The sequence below is a fragment of the Dryobates pubescens genome, chromosome 20, assembly GCF_014839835.1.
Source record: "Dryobates pubescens isolate bDryPub1 chromosome 20, bDryPub1.pri, whole genome shotgun sequence".
NCBI lineage: Eukaryota > Metazoa > Chordata > Aves > Piciformes > Picidae > Dryobates > Dryobates pubescens.
In genome coordinates this window covers 14,001,472-14,019,058 of record NC_071631.1, presented here as the reverse complement: position 1 = coordinate 14,019,058, position 17,587 = coordinate 14,001,472, and the positions used below count along the sequence as shown (strand labels likewise).

The 17,587-nt window shown below is 52.2% G+C and overlaps 2 protein-coding genes across 2 annotated transcripts in view; both read left to right on the top strand.

Annotated features, from left to right (window-relative positions):
• Positions 1–2,647, top strand: part of RNF213 (ring finger protein 213) — a 55,311-nt gene extending 52,664 nt beyond the window's left edge. Inside the window, exons 63-67 of the mRNA XM_054171093.1 lie at positions 66–143; positions 446–643; positions 1,519–1,608; positions 1,715–1,893; positions 2,390–2,647. Of these exons, the coding sequence (XP_054027068.1) occupies positions 66–143; positions 446–643; positions 1,519–1,608; positions 1,715–1,893; positions 2,390–2,543 (699 nt within the window). The 3' untranslated portion in view covers positions 2,544–2,647. The remainder of the gene's footprint in view (positions 1–65; positions 144–445; positions 644–1,518; positions 1,609–1,714; positions 1,894–2,389) is intronic.
• Positions 2,648–3,312: 665 nt separating this feature from the next.
• On the top strand, positions 3,313–16,147 carry ENDOV (endonuclease V). Its single transcript, XM_054170861.1, has 9 exons — positions 3,313–3,381; positions 4,388–4,559; positions 5,914–6,048; positions 6,467–6,506; positions 6,603–6,715; positions 6,823–6,891; positions 7,521–7,649; positions 13,656–13,732; positions 14,739–16,147. The coding sequence occupies exons 1-9, from the start codon at positions 3,326–3,328 to the stop codon at positions 14,764–14,766; spliced, it is 819 nt and encodes a 272-aa protein (XP_054026836.1). The 5' UTR covers positions 3,313–3,325; the 3' UTR covers positions 14,767–16,147.
• Positions 16,148–17,587: the final 1,440 nt, after the last annotated feature.

Here is a 17,587-nt window from a genome sequence, read left to right as displayed (position 1 = left end):
CACGCACTATAGCAGGGTAAGCGTTGTCACCAAACCTTTACAACCATGGGTTTCTCTCCTGACAGGGAATACCTACCCTGGTGTACAGACAGGATCGGAATTACGAGCAGCTCTTCAATGATGTCAGGAGTAAGCTGAATCAGGTGAGTTGTGCATTGGAGGAAACAGGGCATGCATGAGACCCCAGACATCTCAAGAAGAGTTTGGTTCGTTTTTTGTCCCTTGCCCTGTTTACCTGGAGGCCTGCCTGCTCTCAGCATGCCTTGAGTACATAGAGAGACCTCCTTTGGTCAGTCAGGATTTACAAAGGGAAGGGATCCAGTAAAGCACTTCCAGTTTCCTAAATCCGGGACTCTGCCATTTTCCATGACGTCAGCAACTCAAGCAGCAGTAAGGAATGGCTCTAAACTAATATTAGCAACTGCCTTGACCTTGTGGTTTTCAGAGTGCTCTCCCCAGCTCTGTGAGGAACATGATCAGTGGGGAACTGCAGTCCTACAGTGATGTCTGTGATGCTCTGTCCATCACTGAAATTACCTTGGGATTCCTGGCCATGGCTGGCGAGAATGCTGAGATGCTGCTGACTGACTACATCGAAAATGTTCTGCAGATGGGAGATCGGACAAACCCTCATGTACTGCAGGTGAGTCCTGAGAGACAGGCTCTTAAGATAAAATCTGCACTGCTTTATACTGAATTCAATCAGTTTGATCTCCAAGCCCTGCAAAAGTTCAGCTTGAAAGGAGATGTGATAGAATTCCCTCCGCGCCATATTCAACAGCAGAGGGTGGTAACAATTTTCACTTCCACTGTTTGCAAGATGGGAGCATCTAATGGCTTGTGATGCTCAGCAGGTTCATGCAAAACCCTGCAGAAAGCTCAGGTGCAGGCTGTGCAGAAAGTCAAACTCTTCTCTGCAGCTCCAACCTCTTCTGTCAGCACCAGAAAGGAGAATTCTCAGTTGAGTGTCAGCATGATTAGGTATGATGCTTAAACTGAGAAAAGGGAGAACTTTGAATTATGAGTCAGCTTTCAGTAACACTGGCTTGCCTGGTGCTGAGCAGGATTGAAAATAGCCCTTTGTGTCTCAAAAGTGGTGATAGGGGAAGGTTTTATCTTCTCATGATGTGTGCAAAGGGGCCCTTTGATGGTAGAGGGCAAGGGCACTATGTTGTGACAAGCGTGTGACACATAGCCCCGTCACTTTCCCACTCCCTGGATATTATTAAAGGCAAAATGGGGGAAGAGGGAGTGAGAAACCTCTTGCAGATGGGCTTCTGCACCCAGGGTAAAAGGGAATCAATGAAGCCTAGAATGGTCCAGGTTGGAAGGGACCTTAAAGATCATCAACCTCCCTGCTAATGGGCAGGGATGCCTCTTAACTAGACTCAGCTGCTTACAGCCTCAGCTCCTAGCTGATCTCTCCGCACTTGTGCTCCTTGTGCAGTTTTAACCTGCCACATTCCTAAAGGCATCCCTTAGGTTCAGGTTCATGCCATATTTGTGTTTTTCTTTCAGGCCCTTAGACGATGCCACCTGAAGCACAACATAGCCCTGTGGCAGCTTCTCTCTACTCTCAAGTCTGAGCAGCTTCTGCGCCTCAAAAAGGTAAGGCACGCTGACAGCTTCGGTGTCTGACCAGCTCTTTCCTCTGCCCTGAATTAAACTGACCTCTTGCATGGCTGGTTGTTTTTTCCTTTCACTGCATTTTTAGGATCCTTTTGGAGACATCAGCACAGACTATAAAGCTGAGCTCAGTCCGCAGATGGCCAAGCTCCTCAACACCTTCCTTGTCCACTCAAGGCTGGAAACATTCCTGCAGGAGCTCCATGAAATGATCATCTTGAAGCTGAGATATGTTCAAGCTGCAGATATATTCAGACCCACATGGAGGTAAGAGTTATGCAGCCCAAACCATCTCACAGTTATTAAACTTCTCTGCTTCTGAAAATGCACCTGATGGACATAGTTCCCTTGGCAAATGACTGTCACAAAGCACCACCATGAAGAACATGCAGCTCAGTCTAAGGCACGTTGCCTGTTTCTGGCATGTGTGACTTTTCTTCATCTTGCACAAGCTGTTTTGGGAACACTGCTGGAACATAGCAGCAGCTGTCCTTCATGAGCACTATACAAGCATTTCTGCAGTCACTCAGATGAGCACACTCCACTCTCCACATCTACAGCCCTAACAGCTTTGTTCTGACCTGCAGCCTCCCAGTTCTGGGTTCTTTGATTGTAATGAGAATAGGCTTTCTAAATCTGGCTGTTCAAACTAGAGAGTATTAAAACTGTATACTTAACACAGATGCATTCCCACCACACCAAATACTGTGGCATTGTAGTTTTCTATACACTTCTCTTAATACTACTTTTTCCTGCTTTGCAGCTTGAAGGAATCTCTCATTCCTTACCTCGATGAAAAAGACTCTGAGTTAGCTCCAGAGCTGCAAGAGATGTTCCCAGATGAGATTCTTCTTTCTCATGCTACTGCAACATGGAAAGCAGCTGCTGTCTTCAAGAGGGAGTGCAGGGAACGCTAGGACCACCAACACTACTGACCTTCCTCCCCCATTCATGGGGGACTTTTACTGCTACAACCCCATAGTGGCAGTGAGATGCTGCAACCTCGAGCAGTTGACTTTTAGTGGGGATTATTGTTTGTGTTTGAGGTGGCCTTTTTCAGTACCAAAATGATGATGTGAAGATTAGATGCCTTCACCCCTAACGAGGCTGGTGGAGATAGAGAAAGCTGCACCTTATATAAATGCCCACCCCCACTACCCCCCCCCCCCGCCCCCCCAAACTTCAAGGCACCTGAGGAAGATGGATTTTTTTTTTTGACAAGCATCCTTCCCCGTTGCTGGGGAAGGTGCTGTTTGGTGTTTTGGTTGGGTTTTTTTGTTTAATATATATATTTTAATTATTTTTCAGTCTGCCTTTCTGTTTACAGTGAGCGGTCACCTTGCTGCAGCACAGCCGCCTCCTCTCCTCGCACCCCCCGTGCCCTTCCCCCGGGCAGGGCTACCGCTCTGGCATCGGTGGCTGCTCCTTCACTGCCTTTAACCTCTCGCTGCGGCAGAGCCCTCACTTCGCTCCCCCCTCTCCCAGTCCCTCGGTACCCGCCGCCGCGTTGCTCCCCGGGGCTGGGCCCCTCTCTCCCGTCCCCCCGTGCCCCACCCGCGCCCCGGAGGTGTTTCACAATAAAGCCCAATTCTGGCTCTCGCGACTCCGCTCTTCTCCCTTCGCCGCCGCGCCCGGAACGGCCGCTCCGGGCCCGCGTTGCCGGGGCGGCGCTGGGCTGCGCCTCGCTTCCGGCGCCGCCATGTCGAGGCGCGCAGCGGAGCCGCCGCCGGACGCCACGCTCCGCGGCTGGGAACGGTAACGGCGCGGCCTGCGCCTGCGCGGGGCGGTGCCCGCGGCGCCCGCGCGCGGTTGCGGTTCGGTCCTGCCCCGCGGTGGGGGTCTGGGGTGGGCTCGGCGGGGCTGTCCCCGCTTGACTCCCCCTCCGTACCGGGCCAGCCGCCGTGGGTTCCCCGGCGCTTCCCTCGGGTCCTCCTCACCCCTTGTCCCGCTCACCCGCGGCCCTCCTGAGGACAAGCACAGAGCTCCTCGGCACCGGTGTGGCCGCGCCTCGAGTACTGGGTTCAGTTTTGGGCCCCTCGCTCCAAGAAGGACATTGAGATACTGGAGTGTGTCCAGGGATGGGCAGTGGAGATGGTGAAGGGTCTGGAGCACATCTTGAGAGGAGCAACTGAGGGACCTGGGGTTGTCCAGCCTGGGGAGAAGAAGCCTGAGGGGAGACTTTCTCACTCTCCCTGAAAGGCGGTCGGAGGGAGGTGGGGGTCAGGCCCTTCTCCCAGGAAACAAGTGCCAGGACAAGAGGAAACGGCCTCAAGTTGTGCCAGGGTTTAGGTTGGACATGTGGAACAACGTATTCCCCAAAAAGCTTGTCAAGCCCTGGAACAGCCTGCCCTGGGAAGTGGGAGTCTCTAACCAGGGAGGGGTTTAAGAGCTCTGTAGATGTGGTGCTGAGGAGTTGGGTTAGTGGTGACTTGCCAGCGTTGGGTTAATGGTTGAACTTGACCATCTTAAAGGTCTTTTTTAACCTAACCAATTCTGTGATTCAATGAAAGTGAAAGGAGTTGCAACCCCTATCTCCTCTTTCTGCTGACAGCGGGGGGGTGTCCTGCAGACCCATGTTGAGAGGAGCCAAGCCCCCTGTTGCTTGGCCCCCATCCATGGGCTCCTTTACCTGCCAGTCATGGGGCCCAGCCCAACCCTGCAGTGGGGTTCACTTGGTGCTGAGGGAGCTGGAGCAGGGCCGAGGTGTGCAGCCAAAGAAGAGCAAGCACCTTTTCCACTGCAGTCTGTTGTCTTTCACCAGAGAGCAGGCCCAGCTAAAGGCCAGCGTGGTTGAGGAGGACACCGAGGAGTGGCAGAAGGACTCAAGTTTCACAGGACTGGAGAGAGTAGGAGGTGTGGACTTGTCTTATGTCAAAGGAGATGACACCAATGCCTGTGCTTCCCTGGTTGTGCTCAGCTACCCAGCTCTTGAGGTAATAGCAGATGACCAGGGTCAGCTTTGGGGTTGTGTCCAGGTGTGCAGCAATATAGGGAGGTTTATAGGAAACTTAGACAAAGGTCATTGCCTCCTGTGCCTCTGTTACAGGAAAGATGTGGATGTGCTGGAAGGTGTCCAGAGAAGGGCCACAAGGATGATTAGAGGGCTGGAGCACCTCTCCTATGAGGACAGGCTGAGAGTTGGGGTTATTCAGCTGGGAGAGGAAAAGTCTCCAAGGAGACTTTATTGTGGCCTTCCAGAATCTGAAGGGGGCTACAGGAAAGCTGGTGAGGCACTTTTTAGGATGTTGGGCGGTGACAGGACCGGGGGGAATGGATCCAAGCTAGAGGAGGGGAGATTTAGTTTAGGGATTAGGAAGAAGTTCTTCATCATAAGGAGGGTGAGACACTGGGAAGAGGTCATTTTTAAGGCCAGGCTGGATGTGGCTCTGGGCAATCTGATCTAGTTGAAAGTGTCCCTGTGCACGGCAAGGGGGTTGGAACTAGATGATCCTTGTGGGGTCCCTTCCAACCCTGACAATTCTGTGAGGTGTAGTCTGTGGTCAGGCACAGAAAACTTGAACTGGTATAGGTGTGTGCTGAAAAGAATCAGTCTGTGCCACTACCCAGAAGTAGACAAAAAGGACTATTTTTATTCAGGGGAGGGACAATGGAAGTGTTTGTAGTGCTCAAACAGCAGGTGTCTTGTTTGTGAGCTCTTGCTGGCAACCAACTGATAGTATGGGATGTAACGTGTAACAGCCTCCTCACAACCACCACATCCCACAGTTGTTTTACTTGAATTAATAAAGATTTTTGGTCTCTTTCCCAGTTTTCAAAATGGTATAAAAATCATCTTTAGTTGTAGAGCCTGTAACAAGCAGAGACTTGAAGTTTGATGCTGGCTGTTGGGATTGTTGTGAACTGAATTTCAGATCCTACCTTGAATCTTGACTTGCCCTGCACAATCTTTTTGTCCTGCCTTACAGGGTTTCTTGTGGCCCAGCCCTGCACGGAGACAGACAGCCTTTGATAATGCTCTGACTGGGTGAAGTTTGAGGTCCCCCACTGTCTATTTGAATAACTGCCCTAGTTTTGTTTCAAGGACTTTGCTGCCAAGCAGGGTATGGCAGGTGATGTCCAGCCCTCTTCTGTCAGCCGGCCATTATCCACCCTCTGCTCTGAGCACAGTGACGCAATCCAGTGGCTTTGTGGGAGAGAGTCAGGAGCAGAGTATTAAAAAGAAAAAAGATGAGATCAGGGGATGTAAACCAGGGGAGATGCCTCTGAAGCAGCCAGGAAGCAACCAGCAAAGTCCTGGACGTCTCTGTGCTGTCCCCTTGCTCCCAGGTGCTGTATGAAGATTGCCGCATGGTGGCTGTGAGCGCCCCGTACGTGGCAGGGTTCTTGGCCTTCCGAGAGGTCCCTTTCCTGGTGGAAGCTCTTCAGAGACTTGAGCAGGAGAAGCCCGAGCTCAAACCTCAGGTGTGACATATTTCTTTGTCTCTACTTGAGATACCATGCGGGTGCAGAGCACTTTTCCTTTCCTGAGACCTTGTTACCTGGCTGTTTTCTGCTGGTGGGGCAGAAGGTGCAGTGTCAAGAATCATATTGAAGCATCTTTGCCTTTTCCTTAGAGATAGGGATGCTGAGCCAAGAGTAGCCAGACAGCTCCTGGCAATGGGAGTCCTGTTCACTCTGCAGCACCAGGGAAGAGCACTGCCAGCCATCAAGAGCCTGTGCCGCTGATCATTGATAGTCAGGTGTAGACAGCACCATAGGAAGACCCTTACAGAGAGAAATGACTGAGAGACCTCCTTCCTCGTGGGGCTAGCATCACTATTTGCTAATTGAAGTTGTTATCAGTGCACAAGAAATAACCTTTAGTTTTTTGCCTTTTCAGGTACTTCTTGTAGATGGGAATGGCCTGCTCCATCCCAGAGGTAGGACTTCACTGGAGAGCCTTGCTCTTCAGTATCCCCATGCTGCAGCTTGAGATTCCTGTTCTCTGGTGTCCTACAGTGACTCGTTGTTGGCAGGATTTGGTGTGGCCTGTCACCTTGGAGTCCTGACGGGTCTACCGTGCATTGGAGTGGCCAAGAACCTCCTACAGGTGGATGGCTTGGTCAAGGATGAGCTGCACAAAGAGCAGGTTAGGCTGGGCTGGGAACTTATGTCCATTCTTTAATATCCCAAGAGAATTGGGACAGCTGTTTGTGAGTGCTTCCTAACCAACTGGCTGTGGGTGTTAATCCCTAGATTCGTTCCCTGCGGAGGGGAGGAGATTCATTCCCACTGACAGGCAGCTCAGGTGGAGTCCTGGGCATGGTAAGTTGCAGGGAGTTTCCCACTTGACCATCAGGTCTTCCAGTTTTGTGTAGCTGGGAGCTGGAGGATGTTGTCTCTGTAGTGGGACTGTCTCTGACATTAGTTCAGGAGAACGTGGTGTGAATAGGTGACCGGTGGCAGAGCTTTGCCTTTTCTGTGAACTCAGGCATTTGCAGAAAGAGTTGGCACTTTGGGTATTGGATACATTCACATCCATGGCTGTGGCATCTGAGGTGCCATGCTCCAGTTCCTGAACCACAGCTACAGAGAGATGCCAGTTCTGTAGCAGCTCACCAAGATTCCTGGCTCGGGAATGATGCACAGGAAACAGGCAGACTCAAAAGTTTTGTGTCTGCTGGTATTTCAACACAGTCTGCTCTAGCAAGTCTCACCACTTCCCAGAGCTGTGTGAGGCATTTGGGGAAAGGCCACAGGGCTCCAGCAGGGCAAACACTTCATGGGAAGAGATCCTGGGAAGTAGAAAAGGGCCAAGAAGGCTGGGAGTTGCCAAAGACAGAGGCACCATCCCACCTTCTGAAGGCAGCTGGCTAGCTTACAGTTCATCTGCCAGTCTGTGTTTGTTAAAATGAGCCTCTCCAGTGTCTTGTCTGCCTTGTCTCTGTGCACAGGCCCTGCGTAGCTACGGCAAGAGCTCTAAGCCGCTGTATGTCTCCGTGGGCCACAGGGTGTGCCTGGAGACAGCCCTGCGCCTGGTCAAGTCCTGCTGCCGGTACCGCGTCCCGGAGCCCATCCGTCAGGTACAGCAGCAGGGAGCTGAGGAAGGGGAAGGCAGGCCTGAAGCTGGCATTGGAGGGATGCCAAGCCCATGGCCACGTTGGAGAGCCTCAGTTTGCCACTCATTGGCAGCTAACAGTCCTGCAGCTGGCACCTTTCTTGCTGGCCTGTTCCTCCCAGCCTGTTGTGCTGTTTCCGTGGTCATTAACTGATCCTTCTTCCTTGCTTGGTCTCCTGACACAGTGCCCAGAAGCTCACACAGCCCCTACTGCAGACCCAGCTTGACTGATTTCTTGGTTCCTTGCTGCAGACAACTCCTCTGATGCTGCTGTTAATAAAGAGGAGTTGGAAATGTAGTTTTCCTTGGGCACTTGGAGCATAGCACAGACTGCAGTGCTGCTCCTCTGGGCTTTTCCCTGCTGCTGCACTCCGCAGGAGCTGCAGGCGCTGGGCGACAGCCAGCCAGTAGGTGACAGCACTGGATCACTGTCAGTGAGGTGCAGCTGCCGCCGAGGCTCAGCTTCAGACTCGTTAAATCGCGGCAGGGCTTGAGGAAAAGATCTGGAGAAGCATGAAACTTGTGGGACTTCTGCCTTGATAGGAGCATCCCTTCTCTGAGGGTCACCCTGCTGTGAGTGGCTCGGGCAGACCAGACCCAGTGGCTGCCCAGGGAGCAGGCCCCAGGCAGTGTCTCTGGAACACACTGTTGGTGTTGCTACACTTCTCTGCTGCTCGGTGTCTGGCCACCTTTGCTCTGCAGCTCCTTGGAGCAGCTCTGAGGTGATCCTGCTGAGGGCTGTTCAGGCAGCCCCAGCCCACAGGAGCTCCTCACTGGGACTGCAGTGTTTTCTGAAAACAGAGTCTTGAGCCTGCAGTTAGAAAGCAGACAAAAATCTTAACACCTCAGAGCAAAACAAACCTTGAAGCATCCATTCCAGAGCTGGAGTTTCTGATCTCATCCAGCACTACCTGCCAGACGGGAGTAGGCTGATGGCTCTTATGTAATCTCCTCCAGCAAGGGACAGATGCCTCCGCAGAGCTCTGAGCTAGCACTGCAGATCGGCGTGTTCAGAGGAGAGGGGAAAGCATTCCCTTTGGAGACAAGAAAGTGTCTTGGAGCTTTTCTGCACTCTCATTTCGTTTCCAACTCTCTCCAGTATCTGTCTAAGTTCTGAGACTTCAGTTCTCTTAACCATGACTTTTTTAAAAGAAAGAGTTGTTGTCACTCTCCTTACAGCGAGATTAAAAGTCCAAAAGGGAGTGGTGAGTGTGGAGGTAGAGGGATGGCAGCAGTGGTTTCTGTGGAGGTAGAGGGATGGCAGCAGTGGTTTCTGTGGAGGTAGAGGGATGGCAGCAGTGGTTTCTGTGGAGGTAGAGGGATGGCAGCAGTGGTTTCTGTGGAGGTAGAGGGAAGGCAGCAGTGGTTTCTGTGGAGGTAGAGGGATGGCAGCAGTGGTTTCTGTGGAGGTAGAGGGATGGCAGCAGTGGTTTCTGTGGAGGTAGAGGGAAGGCAGCAGCGGTTTCTGTGGAGGTAGGTAGACAAATGGCAGCAGATAAGGACACCCAAAGCTTTCTATGGAATTGTCTCTCTCACAGTTCCTCTTTTTGATAATTGTTGCACATCCTGACACAGGGCCCTGCTGGAAGCCTCAGTTCTTGAGCATCTGAAGCTGGAGTTAGGAGGTAGAAGGCTGTGAGGACTCCTGCCATGGATGACTTCCTTGGCCTTTTTGCTATAGTATGTCCCTAGGATGAGCTTGCAGACCTGATGGGTGATGTGCTTATGGCTTTCCCAGTGTCATGAAAGACTTCTGTCTGGATCATTAGTTCTTAGCTTGTAAGTTCTGGTATCCCAAGAAGTATAATGCCCTCAAGAGAGCTCAGCTGCCCATACTTCTTGAGGCTGAGCTTTTAGCTTGTATGATGACAGTACCATGCCATGGTACGTGGAGTGCTGTGCAGCTATTGTGGCAACCTAAACCTTCTGCTTCCCTTAAGGTATGGCTGGCTGGTTGGTAGAAGACATGTTGTGTTTTTTGGGCCTGCAGCACAGCCTGATCTGCATTCAGCCCACAGTGTGGTCATGTTGCCAAAGGAGTGATTGTACCTGCCACAGGCTGTGATGCAGGTGGGAGAAGTCATCGTTCAGAGAAGGCAGAGGGAAGTTCCTTACCACCTGCAAATTAGTACTGACACCTCAGTGAGTCCTTACTCCATGTGCAAGTGCAGTCTGGGGCAGTTCTGCTTGCATGGGGGTGAGCTCTCTCTTCCCAGCCAGCTTGTGCAGTTTTGAGGGTTTTCTGCAGAAAGCTGGTCATTTGGAGCTGCCCAGACAGGGATTGAGGTAGGCAGGAGCTGTCATCCCAGAATAACAAGCAAAGCATTCAAACTGAGTGGCAGTGGAACAATACCAAGCCCTCCTGAGAGAAGCTGTCCTTGCCTGCTTCTAGCAGAGGTCAGAACCCCTCTCTGGTGTTTGCCCATTCTCCAAGCCTGCTCAGCCCCAGGATCCCCATGCACAGCAGGGAGACAGCAGCTTTTAACACTCTCCAGCTGCCAAGGATTGCACTGGGACCGATTCTTCTGCTCTCGCTGTTTCGGGTTCCTGGTTGGCTCCACACCAGCCTCCAGCTCACTTGATGATCCTTTTAGCTCTAGCTGGCACCTTGCCCAGCAGGTTCCTGCTGGCTCAGGATGTGGCTGGTGGGACAGCCTGATGTTGCTTCAGTCCACTGAGAAGGACAGAAGTAGGTCTTCCCAGGGCTCTGAATTCCTGTAGGTCACTTGCCCTTAGGAGAGCTGAGAAATAAACCATCATCCCTCTCCTGAGTGTGAAGAGCTCCTGCTGCCCAGCAGGGAAATCAAGAGCTGACATCCCCAAAACCCTTGGCTTCCTTCAGGTATAGCTCCCACTGCAAGCTTGCTGTGTACCCAGGGGTCACCACCACCCCTCATAAAAGAGGCAGAGCAACAGTTCAGACCCTAGAGCCAGCACTGGTCCCCTCTGAAAATAGCAGCAAGCTGTGAGGATTATTACAGGACAGTTATCCATCTTATTGATTAGCCCTGGCTTAATGCTCTGGCTTAAGCTGTCTCTCAGCACTGTGCTAGGAGTGAGGAATGGCCAGGAATTTGCCACCTAATCAAGCATTAGCTCATGCCATCAGCAGAACGTGGCTGGAGTTTTTCCTCCCCTAGAAGAAGAGTTTGTAGATGTGACTCTTGCTGCCTTGGTCTCCCAGTAGGGACTCTACTGAACAACCTCCTTCCCCTTGTTATAAAATCCATCACATAATCTCTTACCCTGAAGAGTGATCAAAGTTATTTGTCAGTTCAGTTATGAAACTGTCCAATTATAGAGAGGAGGGAGAAAAAAACTCTCCCAAACAAACCACCCCTTATGTAACTCATTCTCAGGCTTGCAGAACTGTTCAGCAGCTGTGGAGCTGTGTTTCCAGCAGTGAGCAGAGCAGAGCCTCCACCCAAGAGGTGTGCCTAGGAGCTGCAGGGATGGAGGGGTGGTGAGGAGCTTGTTGAGGTGAAGGAGGAGCTCTGCAGAAGTGGAACAGCAATGAGAGTAGCAGATGCTTCAAGGACAGCCACTGGGGATGTGTTAACCCACTTTATTAGCATGATCATCATACACTGGGAAGCTCTTCCAGCTGGGAAGGTCACACTGCTTTGTAAGTGGAAAGAGATGCTCAGCCTTTGAGGTGTGGTGTAGCAGCTGTTCTCCAATGTCACAGCAGAGCAGTAGTTTTGAGAAGTTTCTAAAGAGGGGAAAAAACCCAACCCAAAACATTGAGGGAATATAAAACTGAGCTGCCACTTCCCAAAATTGTCCCAGGAGCCCAGGATCCATCTCCATGCATCAAAGAGTCTTCTGCTGCTTTGGTGCAGCACTGGAAATCTGAACAATAACACTTCAGGGGGACAGGAATATCCAGTAAACATCCAGCAGTGCTTTCTGTAGCTCCTGAGATTTCTGTTGGTGTTCTCCTTGCCCCCCTCTGCCACGTGCTGTCCTGCAGTGCTGGTAAGACACCAGCCTTGTGTTCCTGGGGAGCTCAGGAGGGCTCATGTCACAGGAGAGTATCTCAGAAGAGGAAAGAAGGAACTGGGGACATGCAAGAGGATTGTTTTGATGAGGTTTGGTGATGGCTTCAAGCTGAATTTCAGATGAGGAGGGCAGTAAACCCTCAGTTTGGTAGAGTCTAAACATTACTCCTTTTGATTTGGGTCCTAAAAGCAGAACCCAGGGCACAGATGTGGCCTGGCACATAAACTGCTCCTCTTACCTTTTGTGGCAGCTTTGCCTTGGGACCCCTGGGGTGGGACAGTGTGAAAGGTATGCCAGTCTCTTGGGCTTGCAGCTGCTGCCAAGCAGCAACAGAGCCAAGGATGTGCTTGTCTCTTGCCTCTGTTTGCCCAGAGTGGATGTTTTTACCTGCTTTAGCTGCATAATTACCACCCCACAGCCAGCCCAGCCGGCTCACAGGCAGGATGAGCCAAGCTCTTGCCTAGGTACAGGGATGTGCAGCAGACAAGTGGTGAACTTCTCCATCTGCTGCTGCATCATACAACTGTTGGAACAGAGGAAGGAAAGGGATGGGTACAAGAAGGGGCAATGCCAGCTTCTATCTTTTCATCCCTCTTAAGAACTTGCCTCCTGGGTTGCTGCATTCCTGAAATCTGCATAGCCCTATCCATAGCCCTGTTCCACCTCTCAATGCACAGATCTTCCTGGAAGGCAGAATCCTCAGCTGATTAGTGACTACAAAAGCTAATCCTTTGGAAGCATCACAGTGTCACCACTGTAGAGACCATGGATGATCCTGGCAGTGCTGCCACCCTGGAGGCTGCAGCCTGCTCATGCTTGCAGTGCCAGTGGGAGTCTCTGTTAGTACAGTCCTGGGCCACAGCTGCTGTTTCACTGAGTGAAGATTATTGCAGCAGAGTCCCTGGGGCATTCTGCTGCTCTGGGACAGGTCAATAAAGTGTAGTTCCCTACCTTCTAAGGAGGGATTTATGAGCCAGTGTCTCATGTAGAGCTGACTTGCAGTGCTGCAGAGATCTGCCTTAGCCTCCAAATAGTTTTGGTGCTCCCAGGAACTTTCTATGGGCCAGGGAGCATAACTGCTTTTGGACATCAGTACAGGCTGGAGATACCCAGTCCAATCCCCCTGCCAGAGCAGGACCATAGAATCTAGTGCAGGTCACACAGGAACACATCCAGACAGGTCTTGAAAGTCTCCAGAGAAGGAGACTCCGCAACCTCTCTGGGGAGCCTGTTCTAGTGCTTTCTGACCATTACAGTCAAGTTCTTCCTCTTGTTGAGGAAGGTTACATCCATTGCCCCTTGTCCTATTGCAGGGCACAGCTCTCCCTTGTCCAGTGAACACCTCTGCCTGTCACATCCCTGGATGATGAGGAGTAGCCTTTGCCTGCAGGTGCAAGACGAGGGATGCCAGCTGGGTCAGTGCTTGCTGCAGCAAGGCTCGCTGCACTGCAGTGTGTGCTGGAAGCTGTGCTAGTTCATCCTCTGCTGAAGGCTGACTGCACTCAGCTGAAGCCAGGACTTGCCCAGGAAGCCCAGTCTGGGTCCTGCTTTAGTTGTTCATCCTGCCACCCTTGGTCAGGGCCGAGAAGGCCTTGGGCACTGTCTGGCAGGAGCTCCCTGTTCCCTGTGTCTCACCTCCTTACTCCTGTGAGAAGAAAAGGAGCAAACAGCAAGGGTTCGGCAGATGCCATTTCTGCTTCTGAGACAGCCTGTGCCCTGGTAAGGCTGTGTTTGGTCCAGGACTCTCTGTTTCTTCGTTTTAAGCCTTTATTCTCCCAGGCAGCTCACAGTGAGGCACAGAAACCAACGAAAGACAGACAGACGCAGGTTCCTTTTTGCAGCACGGTCATACAAGAGCTATTTGTGATGTGCTGACATCAGGGTGTGCAGGGACACAGTGAGATGACAAAGGGGAGGCACCAAGCAGGCTGATCAATCCATTCTCACTCCTTTCCCTCCTTAATTCCAGGCTGATATTAGGTCGAGGGAGTATATCCGGCAGCAGCTGTGCTCACCGCTGGAGGTCACATCTTCTGGGCCAGAAAGGTAGGTGTGTGTGGGCAGCCCAAGCAGCTGCCTCTCCAAAGGGGATCTGCTCATGTAATGATCTTCAGTAATGGCATTAAAGGGACAGACAGGGTAACAAGGTGAGCTGGAGTGACATCAGGACATGTGCTGCCTCCCTGAGGGCTGGTTTCTGGGGGTTGCAGCCCTGCCGCCTCACACGTTCCTGCTGCGGAGCTCCGTGTCCTAGGCTGGGGAAGGTCGTTGGGGATTTGGTCCATTTCTGGCACCTGCCATAAGCAAAGAGCTAATGCCCACAGGTGTTACCTGAGGTTGGACTGAAATACCCTGCTGGTTTCTGCCTCCAGAAAGCAAGGGGAGGGTCAGAGTCCCCACCTCTTATATAATGTAGGCCAGTGGCTGCTCTGCTGGGTGATGTGAAGCCGGAGCAAGGCCACTGAGGTGCAGGAGTTCCTTGTGTGGTGGCCATGCTGCCTCTTCAGTGTGGTTCATGGGAGTGTTGTTGGGTTCCCTCAGACCCACACCAGTACCAGGATGGATGGATACCAGAGAGCCCTGCCTGAAGAGCTGCTCAGGGGTGAATGGAGCATGCCAGGACTCAAAGCCCCTTCTGCTCTGAGGGTCCTGGTGGACCAGAAGGAAGTGAGGGCTGCTGGTGGCAGTGGTGAGAGGTTGCTTATACAGCTCTTTGGGATTCCTTTGAACACCTGAGCAGTGCAGTTCTTTGTGCTGTGCTCAGCTCCTCTATTCTTTGAGTCATGTAGTCAGAAGCAAAAGAAGAGCCTTGCTCTGCTCTTGCAGTGGCAGTTGTGCCAGGCCATGGGCTTAGCCCTGTTCAGTGCCAGGCACTGAAACACACCCGAAGGCCACGTAGTTTGGAGGTCTGCAGCTGAACCCCCAAACTCATTCCATTTGTGAACATATGTCTCTAAACTGGTGTACCTGAGTACATTATTCACTAGTGACATGGTTATTTGGTCTTTTTGGTGTTTACTTTGTGATCTTTCTTTGGGTTTGTTCCTAGCAGAAAAAAGGAAGCTGAACTGGATGATTAGTCTGATGCCAGAAGAAACCTCATCACTCGATCCTCTCCTCCACCACGACTGTGGTTCTGTGGAGTGCAACAAACCAGTGCTGCCAAGGGGAGAGCAGTGCCAAGCCATGTTGGTCAGGTCATGGGCCTGCTGGGCTCCTCAAGGATGACTTTTACAGCATGTTCCTCAGGGCTGATTTTTAAGCATTGTGAAAATCTTTGTGTGAGCCAAAGTGCACTTGGAAGTTTGCAACAGCTTCCCTTCAGAGCTCGGGCAGTTGTGGGAGGTGCTTTACAAAGAGGTGCTGAGGGACTTAACTTAAAACCCAGAGCTGGAATTTGGCTCCTACCACACCTCTGTGGCACAGAGACTTCCTCTCTTGTTTTTTTTGGAGCGGCTTCCCCTCAGTGCCTGCAGCCTGTGCTCAGCTTCCCTCTGTACATCTCCGGGGAGCAGAAGCGCAGCGCAGAGCTCCGGCTGCTCCTGCCAGACGGGCAGAGGACTCCGCGTTTCAGGTGGGTGTGTGACTCACGAGGGAGGGCATGGAGCCAGCACTCTGCTGCAGATTTTGGAAGAGTCTCGAAGGTCTGAGCTCCAGCACCTGAGAAGCTTTCTGTTTGTTTTGGTGTCAGCGGCTTCTGCGTGCCTGGTGCCGTGCAGCAGCAACCCAGTGCTGGTGGCTGTGTGCAGGCCATCGTCTGTGCTGGCCAGGTGGTGCTCTGCTGTTGCTGGTCTTGGTGAGAACCTGTTCTGTGTTGCTGCTGGAGCACACTTCAGATGGAAGGCCATTATGGGCTCGGACTTGCTTGGTGTTCCTCTCAGCCTCTTGGCAGTGACTGAAGCTCATGGTGCAGACCAGCTCTTCCTGAAGGAAAGATTATGTCAGGGGAAAGGAGAATTCTCTGTCAAGGAGTATGGGGAGGGAGGTCCTTTCTAACACACAAATCAGACAAGGTGTCCAGATTCCAAGCTTGAGTTTTTGCATTCTGAGTGGACTGGGACCAATGTCAGGTCATGAGGAAGAAGGTCTCTGTGCCCAGTACACTTGGACCAGTATCCACCAGTTAAGCCATTTGTGAAGCTTTGCTTTAGCAGCAGAGCACAGAACAGATTCTACCCCTGGCTCGATGCAGTGAGCCTCATGCAGTTTGCAGGGCTGAAGCTTGTCCTCCAGAGTGTGGCTTCCTGGTTGTTTTCAGCAGATTATTCCTGACCATTTGTGAAGAAAATTGGAGCAGATACCTGAGCTCACGAACACAGCCAGAACTCTGGCACGTTGATGTAAAGAAGCCATGGCTGTGTAAGATCCTAGCCTGAAGAAAAAGCACATTTTGCTGGGATGGGAGAGGGGTGCTCAGGGGCAGGACTCCTGTGATCAAATGCTGTCAAACATAAATTTATCCATCAGCTTTTGTTGTTCTGTTCTTGCCCCCACCTCAGTCTTGGTGCTGCTTTCTGTGTAGAGGACATTTGGCTCCTTTCACATGTCCATGCAGCATCTGCTAGCTCAGAGTCTGGGCTGGTTCCTCCCTGACACCCAGCTGGGGAAAAGGGAGGAAGCAACAAACTTGGCTCCCCTGGGGCACCTTTGGGGGGATTTGTTGGGCTGGTCCTTGGGAGAGTTGAGGAGGACAAGAGGTGGCGACGGGGTGCTTCCCAAAATGCCATCTCCTGGGATGCCTCAAAGCTGTTTTCACACCAGAGTTTATGTGGGTGGACAGAGACAGGGAAGGGACAGATGTCACAGTGAAAGTGTGCTCCTTGCAGCTGGGTGGCACATGGGGAGCGAGGGGCTGCCTGCCAGGCCAGGGGAAGGGGAAGCATTTGGGTTTGTGTCTGATGCTGGCTTTGGAAGGGGACAGGGGTGCAACCCCACAGGTGCAACGCCTCTTCTGCTACTACCCTGTCCCCTGCCTTGAGGGAACATCATGGAGATAAAGCCTCCTGAAAAGCAACCCTCTGACCATGCTGACTGCCAGCTTGAGATGCCAGTGAAACCACCAAAGGTGGTGGGGAGAGCCTCTCCTGGTGCTGCCAGCTCCTTCATCTATGAGATAGGAGCTGCCCAGGGTCAGCAGGAACCTAGCTGAAACACTCCCCCCCAGCCTGCCAGGAGTGATGGGAGAGGATCCAGCAATGACCCACAGCTGGAGTGGATGAGGGAGAGAGCTGCACAGCCTGGGTGCTCTTGGGAGGGAGGAGTACTGCTTTGGAAATCAGCTCCCCCTGCAACAGGAGACTCAGATCTGGCACAAGGAGGAAGGGCTTGCTGAGACCTCCTGAGGTGGGAAGCCCACATCCCCTGAACACAGGGGTGTGCCTTCAGCTCTGAGCACAAACACCCTCTCTTCCTTTTGGGGTGAGCCACGCAGGACCCTCCTCACTGCTAAGAGCAGAGGTACTAACTGGCAGGAATTGTTCTGGGCCTTTTCCCACCCCTTCCCAGGAGCCATGGGACTGCTGGCAGCAGCAAACAGTTCATCCATTTCTCGTTCCAACCACACATGGAGCAGCAACTCCACTAGACCCTGGGGACTGGGTCTTCTACTGGCTGTCCCAAATTCAAGCACAGGTGATGTGCTGTGGGCAGGGCAAAGCTGTTTCTTAGAGCAGAACACCACAGAAATCCATCTTTTCCTTGCTTGTTACCTTGGCCCAGCCTGTGCTGGAGTGGCACAAGACTAGCCCAGGCTCATCCCAAATTGAGTCAAACCACACATCTGCTGTGAATTTACCTCAGTAGTGCTGGAGCACCTCAATGTGTCTCAGCTGTGCCAGAGGAAGGTCTGCTGGGGAGTGGAGCAGGTGATGCTCTGGGGTTTCCTCAGCAGCTGGGCCCTGG